We start from the raw sequence: 13,526 nt of genomic DNA on the forward strand, positions 1-13,526 counted from the left end.
GGGCAAAAAAATCCAAATCAGCAGGGCACGGCAGCGTCTCCCCTGCTGCACACAACCAATTTTAAAGATATGAATCACATGCAGTTTGCTGTTTCTTTAGTGCTGAAGAGGTTAGTGTGTAATGAACTCACACGGAGCACGGAGAAAAGATCACAGTTTAATATAATTTTGGAAAAGAAAAAAAAGAAAAAGAAAAAAAGAAAACCAAGTAAAACATTTTATTCCGTTTATACAAAACAATGGTATGAAGTCTACCTCACATAACATCAGCAACTAGAATCTGACAGCAAATTAAAAAGATGTACAAAGAAATAAAAACAAAAAGGGGAGAAAAAAACAAAAACAAAAGACCACATGCCTACAGGTGCCAATCAGCCCCTTTACATAAGCTCAACACATCCCTGAATCACAGAAGAACAGTAATACTTAGGATGCACCAGCTACAGTAGACAAAAATCACATCTGTCTCATCTACACCCTCCCCTCTCCTACACCCAGTTAGTCCTCCAATCTAAATCCTCCGTCCACGGCAAAGTTAGGGGCTGGAATGGTTTTCTTCTTTGGAGCACTCAGTACGGCCGGTCTCTTCTGTCGTCCCTGCGGTCACCTCTGAGGGGAGAAGACAAAGATGTCTGTTACTCGGGCTGCATTTTAACGAAGACCCACATGTGCTAATGTCATTGAGATAAAAACCGGAATCAGCCGGCAAATGAAGGTGAGCCATAATGTCAACTTCTCATTCGCACAGGCCTTCACATTTTAAATGAGCAGCAGAGCTTGATTTCAATAAAGCAGAAAGCCATTAATGCAGCATGTCACCTTCAGGGTAGAGCAATAAACAAGTCTGCTATGAAGCCAAACCAAACACAATTCAGAGTGAATATTCAGACACCTGGAACACTTAGGGGCTCCTTGGATTGTGTAATTTCACTCACAGCTTGCTAACACCACAAAATGCAGTTTAATCTCCTTGAAGATCATACTGCCAAAGTACTTCTGTTATAATTTGGACGATTGCCATATACAGAAGTTCTCAGATGATACAGCCATCATTGGATGCGTATCAGACGGGAATGATCAGGAATACAGGGGGGTCATCAGTGACTTTGTTGGCTGGTGTGAGACCAATGTACTCCAAATCAACGCCGACAAGACAAAGGAGATGATCATAGACTTCAGGAGGAAGTCACCTCCTACAACACTGGTGAACATCCAAGGGAAAGACATTGAGATAGTGGACTCTTATAAGTACCTGGGTGTTCACCTCAACAATAAACTGGACTGGACTACAAATACAGACATCCTGTATAAGAAGGGCCAGAGTCGACTCCACCTGCTGAGGAGACTGAGGTCCTTCGGAGTCTGCAGAACTCTGTTAAGGACATTCTATGACACTGTGGTAGCATCTGCCCTTTTCTATGCAGTGGCCTGCTGGGGGAGTGGATGCTCGGACAGGGACAGGAGCAGGATTGACAAACTGGTGGGGAGGTCTAGCTCTGTGCTGGGATGTCCCCTGGAGTCTGTGGAGGTGGTTGGCAAGTGGAGGATGTTAATAAAGCTGACATCCATCATGAACAACCCACATCACCCACTGCATGAGTATCTGAGTGGGCTGAGCAGCTCCTTTAGTCAGAGACTGAAACACCCTCGCTGCAGGAAGGAGCGCTTTCGCAGATCATTCATCCCAACAGCAGTTAGACTCTATAACTCCTCAATCACGATGTCATAAGGCACTGGACACTGTGAACATCCACGGTCACCACTTCATGCATAATGGACCTTCCATGTGTATGGACATGTGCAAGTATATATGTATGTATATGTATATTTAGTGTGTACATGTCTATACATACATAACATTGACATACAATAGTTATGTCAAGCTATATAGTTTGTCTTGCATATTTCCAACCATATCCATAATCACATACTGTGTATGCTACCATTGCATATAGTGTATTATAGGGCTGCTCAATTAATCGAATTTTAATCACGATTACGATCTGGGCTTTCAACGATCATTAAAAATGACTGAGCCGATTATTAGCCCCTCCCTCATTTATCCGCGACACCTTAAAGGCCGGTCCGTGAAAATATTGTTGGGCATAAACCGGTCCGTGGCGCAAAAAAGGTTGAGGACTGCTGATTAAGAGGACCCGAGGGAAGCTCGGAAAGCTAAGCAGAAGTTATTTGGAGAGGAGAGTGACTGCTGTTGGTTGAAAAGAGGTTAAAAAAAAAAAAAAAAAAACTTCAGTGGTGTTGCACACTATTTTATATTATTTTTTAAAGTCATTGTTAACCCTTTAAAGCCGGTCAGAGCAGCACGCTCCGTTTTGTGTAACTATTTTTAAATCCCTGTAGAACCTGAACCGTGTAAGCTAGCGCAATATTTTTTTTTTGCATATGAAACCGGAGGAGTTGTACTTACATCTCATGCCATCAGCTTGTCCTCGGTCACGGTTTCCTTCCACATAAAGCTTTGCAAAAATTGCATAAAAAGCACTTGCAGGAACAAAAACATAATATTCCAGAAACACGTTTTGCTGATCCGATCAGCTGTTTGTAACACTTCCCACAGTGAAACAGACGTCAGCGCGAACTATCGCATGTCCGCCATTTCCTGCCCAAAACCGGAAGTGACGTCATTTTAGCGGAAAATGTAGTTTTTTACTTGTAGGCCTTAAAAGCCTATACTGGTCATGTTTGACTTTTCTGAATAGTTGCTGGGATGTTTAGAACTCGAATTGCACTGCTGGAAATAGTTTGTTTTGATGCACCTGCTGTTTTCGTTGCAAATTTGCATCATAGGATTGTTTTTTCATTTTTTCTGCAGTATATAAAAATTGCTGTATCTCCAAAATAAAACTATGAAGACACTCAAAATAAATTTCCTGTTGTTGTAAACTATTTTTTGCAACTTTTTTGTATTTAAAGTTTTGAGGGATAAACCTCTTAAATTTCTCCAAGTAGAAATATATGTAAAAAAATAACAAAAACGATTTTCAATTTTTTTGTAGTTTATTGCACTTTTTTGCAATTAATGTAGTTGCTATGGACTTAATGCATACATATTATTAAAATATGGGCTATAACAGCTGTATAGCAACTTGAAATGCTCCCACAAATGGCACTACAACATTTGAAAAAAATAATACAAGCTCTGGCGGACTTGGTTCTATAGTAGGTCTTAAAGGGTTAAATAAATATCGTCAAATAATCGAGATCTCAATTTTAGTGAAAATAATCGTGATTATCATTTTTGCCATAATAGAGCAGCCCTAGTGTATTATCTTACTTTTTTTCATTAATTGTACTTATTTGTATTTCCTTCCGATATCTGTACCTGAGGTGACGCAAACATTTCCTGGTCTTGGGATCAATAGAGTCTTATCTTACTGAAAAAGACAAACTATAGTCATTTTTGGGCAGAGTACGCCCTCTTCTGGCCATAAAGTAGTGGCTAAAGCAGATACGGGAAACTCAAGGCCTCAAGGGCTGGTGTCCTGCAGGTTTTAGATATCGTCCTGGGTCAACACACCTGAATCAAATGATTTGTACATTACCAGGCCTCTGGAGAACTTCAAGACATGTTGAGGATGTCATTTAGCCATTTCAATCAGTTGTGTTGGATCAAGGACACATCTAAAACCTGCAGGACACTGGCCCTTGAGGCCTGGAGTTCCCCCACCCCTGGTCTAAAGTCTCTTTTCCACTAACACCTACTCTAAGTCCACCCATTTTTTTTTTTTTTTTTTTTTAAGCGTTTTCCATTAGGTACTGGTACTTGAGCACCCCTCAGCCAGCAAAAATGTGACAGACTGCACGACACTGATTGGGCAAGGAGTGAAATCACTGCTTGAGCCATTTCACAAGAAACCACCACTTTTTAAACCAAGCAACAAAGTAGATGGACCACCCTGCTGTAATGACACTACTGCAACAGCCAAGAGTCTTCAACTGACCTTCCTCCCATTTTGTAGCCGCCACCTCCAAATCCTCCGCGGTCACCCCCGCGGAAACTTCCACGCCCTCTAAAGCCACCGCCTCTGTCGCCTCCATATCCGCCTCTGCCTCCACGATCTGCAAATGCATCATGACATGACAACACAAATGGGTCCGTGACAGGTTAGAGCACAAACTAGCCTAACAATTTAAGTCTTTAACACATGCAACTACTCTGAAGTGGTGCTGTTATTTCCTATGTTAAACTTTGCGTTTTCATTACAATAAAAATGAGTTTCTTGCATTTATAAAATGACAAAACTGAAATCACCCAAAAGCCTTTAATCCATTACTAAATGTATTAACATAAAAATTGAGCAATAAGGATTTGGACAAAGGATGGGAAGAGAGAGAGAGAGAAAACAAAAAAAAAAAAAAAAAAAAGGAATTTGGCAAGTTTAGCCATACTTAGAAACATGTTCCTGCTACCAGGTTTCTTTTCGCTAAAGCTACAGGGACCATTTTCCAATCCTGTAAACATTTCAGGTAAAAGAACATCTCTAAAGCACTCACCTCCACCTCCAAATCCTCCATCTCCTGGTTTGGGTGCACCACACTTGTTACACTCCTGCCGCCGGGCAAAATTCATGTTGCCGCAAGAGCTGAGGAAAGGAAATCCAGGCATTTAGAAATGCAACTGAGCCAAATGGACATGTTCTGTTGAATTTTTATTAATAAACATTAAGAAATGAAATAAAAAAAGTTTAAAATCCTCACCTGTTGGGACAAGGCCAGTCTCCTCCTTTAATGTCAAAGTTGGGTCCACCACCACCACGACCTCTGAAACCTGCCAACCAAGATGCATCATCAGTACAGGTAACGTAATTTACCAACTGTATATCATTTGAACCCAGATGACGGCCTGAGCAACACCCACCTCCTCGCCCCCCTCTGCCGCCGCCGCCACCACCACCACCACCACCCCTCTGTGTGAACTCAGCTCTGCGGGTGGCGAATGATACTTTGATGGGTTTGCCGTTGAAATCCTTTCCTGAAATTAAACAAGCAACAGGTCAGTGAAAACAGTGCTGAAACATGTCAGGAAATAAAAATACATATCAGGGCTCTTACCATCAAACCAATCAATAGCAGCTTTGGCTGATGGAGGGTCATCAAAGGACACTGTAGCTTCACCCTTTGGTCGCCCAGTGGCTTTGTCAGAGTAGATGTTTATCATTGGTTGGCCAGTCTTCTTATTCACCTAAAAGTACAGAACATTTCGAGATGATCAGCATTTTTTGCATTTACTGTTTTAAATGCCTGAGTCTGCTGCAATGAATACCTACACGAGTACACGCCCATGCTACTAGCATCGTGTGTGTTTGTGCTGGTGGAAAACTGAAACCTAATTACACTAAAGTAAATGAAGTAGAGGTGGTAGATGATGCCTATATGAATCAAAGACAGATAAATAGTATTAGCCCTCTGGTCCTCTGTAATGCTTACATCATTTTAGTCCATTATTAGGCCAGGCAACATGATTGCATCGTAATGCACTACCCCTACTGTCAGTTTTGTGGCTATAAATTAGACATAACTGAAATTAAAATGATAGAGGTTGCTTCAGGTGCATAAAGAAAGGACTGATCTGGTATAATAAAAATCCAGTCAAATGAAAAGAAATCAGTCTCAGATTCGCTCAGTACCTTAATGATGCCAATCTGCTTGAAGAAGTCTCCAACTTCCTGAACTGTGACATCTTCTCCAAGTCCCTGTACAAAAATGGTGTTGTTGTCAGAGTTGTCCTGCTCTCCAGCTGTGGATGAGATCAGACGACAGAAAGTGTCAACAAACCTCATCTAAAAACAGATCAAATTTAAGTGTTTAAAGATTACAGAACATGTTTAGGCTCCGTCTTACAGAACAGTACATGACATGACCAGGTTGGCTGTTTTTTTTAAGTTCCGACTAACAAATTTACATTAGCTTGTGTTAATCAACTAGAGACAGAACCAACTCAGCAGAAAATACTAAAAATAAGGAGTCCAAGAGGTCACCTTTGTGTTGCCTCTGGCTGTACAATGAGTTGTGTTCTCTCGCTAGTTAGGCAACATAAACCAATGCAGATGTATTAGCCGAAAACAACCAACCAACCTGGTGAAGTCTCCCAGACTGTACACAAGATGGCGCCAAACTCATTTTAAAAACGTAAACACTCGTTTCTTACATCCGGCTCCACAGGCAGTGTAAAATTTATGTAACTTATTCAGTGCAGGGCTTTTAGCCCATACATGTTTAATGTCCACTTTAAGTCTCACCTGGTTCATCCCTTGAGCCGTAGTCTCGAGATCCTGGAAAACAGAAAAGAGGATGGAAGGAGAATGTGTGAAAAAGGATTTTTTAACTCCGTGGTGAGCTTTCACATAATTAAGTATTAACTTTGTCCCTAGCATTGCATAATGATACCAAAGAAAATTAACCAAATACCATGTTAACAGCTTTCTGGTGGGTGTTTTCATACCATTGCGTCACATACCAACACCTTTCAACAGGAACAGAACTGTTCTGTTTTTTTTTTTCCTCCCCTCACTTTTCTTTTTTGAACTTACACCAGAAATGAAAACCACCATAAAGTCTCCAGTTTTAGAAAGTTTTCCTTCTTCATCCTGGGAACACCTCTCATTTACAATCAGCTCTTGTCTCCATGCAACCATTATTTTACATCTCAAGCTCCATGTTCTTTACCATTATGACAAATAGCAATAGGTGGAGTACCCTTGGGATCTGGACATGGAAATGGTGGCATTCACTGAAGTTCCTCTCTCTCTCTTTTTTTAAACCCTCTTTTCTTTTTCCTAACTCAAACTCTTTCCTCCCCCACCGACACAGTTCTGATGCTCGTCACTTACCACCGTAATTTTTGTAGCCACCACGGTCACCACCTCTGCAGAGGAAAAATTGGAGATATGATGGCTTTTCCTTTGTCCCAACTGAGAGCTCAAAGCTCCCCTACATCCCCACCAGTATGCACTCCTGCCAGGGTGTGCGACTACGGTGGAAATGTCTCACACGATGAATGCGTTAGTCTTTGACATTAGAGATCAATAAGCAGACGACTAGGCAGCGCTGACTGAACAATCAGGTAGTTATTACATGTCACTGGGGCACCGTTTACAGATAATTTGGTACTTTTCACATGGCCAGATTAGATACCATTAGCTGAAAAAACAAAACAAAAAACAAACAAAAAAAAAAAACAGCTTTTTTTTGTTTTTTAAACAAAATGAGCCAAATTGATGTTAAGGGGTGCAGCAAACCAATGAGCAATCTTCCACTGAGTGCATTTATGTGATCCTTTTACTGAGGTCCATGTTTTAGTTCAATCACCTGTAGTATAAAATGTAGATCCATGTTAACACAACATACATGTTCGCCATTGTCAAATATACAACACTTGAATGAAACCTGTTGAATGTGAAGCAGCTGAAAATGTGGCTCCAGGTCTAAGTGCATCACCTCAGGGGAGTTTCCACTGCTCACAGTACATTGTGTGGTCATTATAAGACATGAAAGTACCAAAAACTGGAGTTTGTGAACTTACTGGCATCTTAAAAATGTGTGGCTACTGGAAATTTAACTGAGACCGAGATCTTAACATAACAGGAGGTTTAAAGGATGAAAAAGAAATGTGGCACTTTCGGACTGTACAGGCTCCAAAAATAAAGATTATATTTACCTCCTCTCAATAGAGGCACAGTTTAAATGTTAAAAAGTCAAATCCATTTTTAGTAACAAATTAGTCCAAAGTAAAAAAGAAAAAGAAGAATGGTATGGCACCATTTAGGTTAATATTCCACTGGATGAAAGTCTCTGAAAACACCAAGAGGTCCTTTTCAACCTTTGTTGCCAAATGGACAAAACTTGTGTCAGTCTGGGTATGTTAGTTGCACAACCAGCTCTTATCTGGGCAGCTGTATTCAATCTCCATTTCTTTTTACCTTAAGATCCCATTGATAGTGAGTGGATCTCCAATGAGTCGAGCAACTACGCTCCAATTAACCACCACTTGAGTACAAATCACACAATCTTAACAGTGGATTTTGTCACCAGCGTGTCTCTTATGAGATTAAACACACGCACACACACACACACACAAAAGATTTAAAAATACAAAAATCAAGGCTCAGAGCACCTGGAGCATATGTTTGGGAAATTTTTTACCTGCGGCAACATTTGATCGTTCAGGTTTTAAAAGAAGAAAAATTACCAGTGTTTGCGGATCTGGAGCACAAAGCAGATGAGTGGTGAAAAAAATCCATCTATGTGGATGGTTTGTAGTTGATGAGTGGTGATGATGTGCTTATAAACAAGTCATTTCTCATATTTCAGTTAAAAAGGGTACCTTAGGGGCAGTGGCACTGTGCAACTTACCCCATACCAGGAGGTCCGCCTCTTCCGCCACGATCATATCCACCACTGCGGTCATAGCCACTGCCGCCACGGCCTCTGCCTCTGTAGCCTCCTCCTTCTGAACGGTCTCCATAGTCACGCCCAAACCTCCCACCCTGACCACCACCTTCACCACCTGGTGGAAGTCAGAAAAGAAATTCTTAGCACAGGCCAATTTCAAATACAGACTTATTGAGATTTTATGATCCAGTTAGCATACCTTCATTCCATCGTCCATATCCACCGCCACCACCTCCTCCTTGCCCTTGGCCTCCGTATCCACCGCTGCCACCACTCTGGCCACTGTATCCGCTACTACCACCACCACCGCCCTGTCCCTGTCCATAACTGTCTCCACCTTGCCCCTGACCACTGTAGGAGCCTTGCTGTCCATAAGACCCAGATCCTTGCTGCCCATAGGAGGGCTTGTCACCATATCTGAATGGGAGATTATCAACCAAGTGCAGAATTAGCTGGATGTTTCCCCCCTTAAATCTTGCATTAGTTACATACATACAAATCGTTGCTGGATTTTTTCCCATTTCCACACACAAAACACACCCCATCCCTAATACAGAGATATTATGAACTTACCCAGAGGACTCTTGTCCATAGTTATTATAGCTCGGTTGCTGAGACTGGCCATAATTTTCTGTGGAGATGAAGAGATGAACCAAGTTTAAAAACAACCCCAAGGTTCACATTAGCATTTCACAATTTATAAAACAATTAACCTGTACCAAATGAGATTGTACTAAAGTGGACAGTATCCTGACCTCTGCTGTGCCCGGGATACTTTCCACCAAAAGACAATAAAAACCAGTACCAAACTTGTGTGTGGACACAGGCGTATGCCAGATCTTAAAGGACACATAACTTAAACACCAACTAAACTAGATGTGAAAAGACATTTTAGTAACTGATATTTTAAAAAAAAAAGTAATATAATAATAATAATGATAAAAAAAAAGACACTTTTTAGGTGGCCTCTGTTTAACAAAAGGTGTTTAAATTGCATTTACATACTGTACCTTGCTGTCCAAAGCCACTATAATTCTGTCCTCCATAGGAGCTGCCACTATTTCCTTGTCCATAACCCTGCCAATCAAATGCATAAGTTAAGCAGGTTTTACTTTAAAATAAATGAACTTGTACTATTACATCAAGTAGCCAGAATAGAGGTCTTACCTGCCCGCCTTGCTGACCTCCACTATATGAACCATAGCTGCAGACACATGGTTAAAAAGACATTTAGCTTCCGGGTTTAAAATGTGTTCAAAAAGCTAAAACGTTGTTCAGTTACACGCTTTGAACATGGGTATGTACTTTAAAGTTTGTCTGCACATTACCTTTGCGGGCCACCGTAGCCTGAGTCTGAAACAAAAATAACACAGTGGTGTAAATGTGTTTGCTAAAAAGTGAAGTAAATGTCTAGCTGACCAAGCAGCTGGCCTCAAAGGCAAAAATAGGTTACTTTAAGCAGGCCAGCAACACGCCAACAGGCCCTTAGTCAGGCCGAGCCGGGAAAATGGCGGTCACTTTAGCGTTGGCTTAGACTAAATGTTGAAAACGAAACAAATGATCTGCTCAAAATACCCCTTGTTCTTCGCACAGCCTGATGTAATGAAAATACACACACGTACGATTACAGTTAACTATAACACAGGATATAAGATAACGTTACAAGAGCAAAATACTTCTGGATCCGCAAGAGAAACAACAGCCTTCGCCATAACAAAGACGCTTTGAATTTTCTTTGCTAACAGCCACCCCGACAAAGCCCACTGTAGCCACAGTTCGTGTTTTGAAGTACAGCTAAAAATAAGATGCCGTGAAGCACTTTCCCATAATGAAAAGATGAATAATTATAAACAAATAAAATTATTTGCATGCATTAATGAGGGGGAAAAAAGAGCCTGCGTTCCATGGAATAGACGGAGCCCTGGTTCTGGCCTCGCGGTTCGCAAGCTAACGTTAGCTCCAAAGCTATTTGACCTACTTTCTCATCGGAAATAAAATGCGTTCTCACTTACCAGTGGCCATTGTGTGTACTCTTTATATATATGTAGTTTAAAAGCTGATGAATTCTGGTTCTCGTCGTGGCTGATTAAAACCTCTGCTTGAAAGTGCGCAACAAACAGCGCAGAGCCGAACACGCCGCTGCGAATCTGTGCTAAATGCAGCAGCTTTTGCATGCGGGGCGGGGCGCTCCGGAGCCCGCCTTCAAAGCGCGCTCACGCCCCCTGCTGGTCCTGGGCGTTAATGACGAAATAGCGCAGAAAGTTGCGCATCTTCTCTGTGATATCTGATTAGGCTTGTGTGAGTCCAGCTCACAAAAATGCACATTTTAGGGATTAATTGATAATTGTATTAATGTGTATGCAGTGATGTGCAAAGGACTTGAGCCAGCCTTCACTCATTTATATTTTTGGGAAATGGGAAATAGTTGCAGGGATTTATTGAAACATGTGTAAACATACCTGGAAATACAGTATATAAGACAAAAACTGTGTTTGTACAATTCTAAAGAGCCTGAAAGTTAGTCTTTGGTATGACCACCTTTATTCTTCAGCACAGTCTGAAGCTTTCTTGTAATTTCTCTATGTAGCCTTCAGGTAATAGCTCTCCAAACTCTTCTATCCAGGTATATGTCTGTGAAGGTTCTCAGTCATCCAGGTTATCGTAGTCAAAGGAGCTTGCAAAGAAAAGTGTCTGGACTTCTTTAAGTTACTTGAAGACGTTTCACCTCTCATCCGAGAAGCTTCTTTAGTTCTAAGGTCAAATGGTGGGGAGTCCCAGATTTGGAGTTTGGATTTGGAATGGTGGGGAATCTGGGACTCTCCACCATTTGACCTTAGAACTGAAGAAGCTTCTTGGATGAGAGGTGAAACGTGTTTTTATCCACAGCGTTAATGTGCGCAGTGAAGGATTCCACTTCTTGTGTCTTGATTTTGACCCAGGTGTCGTCCACATATCTGTACCAGTGGCTGGGTACTCTTCCTTTGAAAGAGCCAAGAGCCTTCCTTTCCACTTCCTCCATGTAAAGGTTGGCTACAATAGGTGACACGGGGGAGCCCATGGCACAGCCATGTCTTTGTCTGTAAAAGCCTTCGTTGTACTTGAAATATGTAGTGGTGAGGCAGAGGTCTAACAGTGTGCAGATCTGATCGGGTGTGAAGTTGGTCCTGTCCTCCAAAGAGCTGTCTTCTTGTAATCGTTTTCTGACCGTCTCCACGGCCTCCGTGGTGGGTAAAGTAAAGAAAAGAAAGAAATAATAAAGAGCTAATACATTTGGAAACATAAATCTGTTGGACTGGTAAACTAATATACTATACGGTATGAAAAATGACAAACATGAGAATTCTGTGTGTTTTCCTTCTTATCTGCAGACTAACAGTCCACAGGTTTGGTGCTCAGACTGATTTGTTTTCTGGAGATGGAGGAGAGAGAGCACAGAGGACAGCAAGGTGGAGGAGTGAAGGAGAAGGTGGTGCAGCTCAGTGTCCAATCAGGAGTGAGCAGTTCTTTCACTGCCTTCATTGCGTTCAACAAAGACAACGGCGAGGCGATCCAAGGACCTCTTGTCCAGAGAAATATTCCATCAAGTTTTTGTTTTGAGTTTTTGTTTTTTGTTTTTTAAAGCAAACACTAAAACTGTCACCCACACCCCTGAAGATAAAGATTACTAATCATAAATAAAGGGAATATTATGACGATGAGGACACTATCAGAGGTAGTTGCAGAATTATTTAACAGAGGATAGAAAAAAAATACATTGTGTCAAGTTCCCTGGTTAAACGGGCTGTCTGTGTAAAAAGCATAAATGGCTGTTTGTCTTGGTGTATTGGTCTTTTGCCAGCATGGCAAACTAGATCAATCTGCTGGGACATCTGATTTTAGGACAATCACTTGCTTTTCCAAAGGACACTGACAACCAGACGTTAGATGCCACAGCCCTGGCCCACGGTATCCCCCCCCCCCCATGCATGCGGTGGGCCTTCTGTAGAAAGAGAGCAGCTTAATGAAGGTGACAAGGTGAAAATAGGGTGATTGATGTGCCGGTGCTGTGAGGGCATGTATAACACCACCTACCCAAGTGTTGAATATAAGGAGGCTTTGAAGAATCTACAATAATTGTGTGTTGTTTGTACATGAATCACAATGTGTTACTTCAGAGGAGTGATGTTTTCAGGGGTTTTTTTTCTGCGCTGCAGAAAATTGTAAAACTACTGTGAACTTGGTGGATCTGTCCAGATCTTTGACTGGAAACTATTTCTATGAATGAGTGGTTTAAAAAGTGCAAGTGAAAAGCTGCCATATTTCAGGTCCCAAAGTCAAACGAACACTGAGGGATCACTGAGAGCTAAAAACGGTCTAACTTCTTTCATCTTTAATAAAATGATCAGCGTTGCTGTTTTACCGGGTTTAACAATTAAGTTTAACATCCAGGCATCCAAGAAAACAGAGTTTATTCAATTTAACTGAGTTAGAGGTTTGCAGTAAGTTAGCTCGCTAGTTTCCACCTAAACATGATCATCATAAGCAGTGTTACCAATTCATACACTGGTTTATCATCTAGACTTTTTGTCTCATGCAGCACGATGATCAGGTCCAGTTTTTATTTCATCTTTGATTTTTCAGCTGCTGTGCCTGAGCAGCCTCCCAGAGACCCTTTGTTGCAGTTAGTCTTCCTCCAGAAGCCATCTGGCTGCTTGATCCAGCTCTGGCTGCTGCACCGGGAAAGAGCAGTGAGGAGGTGGATTGATAAATGAAATTCATAACAAAAATTCATAATGGACTTTTTCCATTTAGGAATAATAAAAATCAGCTTTCTTTTTAATTGCTATTAACTGACAGTCAGATAACCAGCTTTTAAAAACATATTCATAAACACTTTGCAGTCAACAAAATTTGCACAGAGGTTATAGATGAAATAAAAAGTATCACGTGTTTTCTAGGTGTGTTTATAACTCTGTTATTGTACATATTCTGTTTTATACATCATAATCATTCCAGTCTCTCTCTCTCTCTCTCTTTTTTTTTTACTGTTTTAAACTTTATAAAACTCTTATTTATTTATTTATTTATTTATTTTTGTGATTTCTGCTGCCCTATTGGTCTGGTCTCTCTTGAAA

At 41.1% G+C, this 13,526-nt stretch overlaps 1 protein-coding gene across 2 annotated transcripts; it reads right to left on the bottom strand.

Annotated features, from left to right (window-relative positions):
- Window positions 1-161: 161 nt before the first annotated feature.
- On the bottom strand, window positions 162-10,586 carry taf15 (TAF15 RNA polymerase II, TATA box binding protein (TBP)-associated factor). 2 transcript variants are annotated; one of them, XM_085370349.1, is made up of 16 exons: window positions 10,425-10,489; window positions 9,741-9,765; window positions 9,580-9,616; window positions 9,423-9,489; window positions 8,986-9,043; window positions 8,612-8,829; window positions 8,374-8,527; window positions 6,852-6,886; window positions 6,261-6,293; window positions 5,649-5,758; window positions 5,074-5,203; window positions 4,880-4,993; window positions 4,720-4,789; window positions 4,516-4,604; window positions 3,963-4,080; window positions 162-609 (listed from the first exon to the last, which is right to left on the bottom strand). In XM_085370349.1, exons 1-16 carry the CDS (start codon window positions 10,432-10,434, stop codon window positions 570-572), a joined length of 1,308 nt encoding a protein of 435 aa, XP_085226475.1. In that variant the 5' UTR covers window positions 10,435-10,489; the 3' UTR covers window positions 162-569. The 2 variants fall into 2 exon arrangements, with proteins under 2 accessions (XP_085226475.1, XP_085226474.1); XM_085370348.1 differs by lacking the exon at window positions 6,852-6,886 and having other exon boundaries at window positions 10,425-10,586.
- Between the last annotated feature and the right edge of the window lie 2,940 nt (window positions 10,587-13,526).

Source organism: Diplotaxodon limnothrissa, linkage group LG14 (assembly GCF_057381915.1).
Source record: "Diplotaxodon limnothrissa isolate DT_005_m linkage group LG14, D_limnothrissa_male_GT1.1, whole genome shotgun sequence".
Lineage (NCBI taxonomy): Eukaryota > Metazoa > Chordata > Actinopteri > Cichliformes > Cichlidae > Diplotaxodon > Diplotaxodon limnothrissa.

Coding starts and splice junctions, on each gene's coding strand:
- taf15 (XM_085370348.1), bottom strand. CDS start 10,586: ATGCAAAAGCTGCTGCATTTAGCACAGATTCGCAGCGGCGTGTTCGGC. Junction 4,790..4,879: donor CGGCAGAGGGGGGCGAGGAG/GTGGGTGTTGCT, acceptor CTTGGTTGGCAG/GTTTCAGAGGTCGTGGTGGT. Junction 4,605..4,719: donor GACTGGCCTTGTCCCAACAG/GTGAGGATTTTA, acceptor TCCTTTCCTCAG/CTCTTGCGGCAACATGAATT.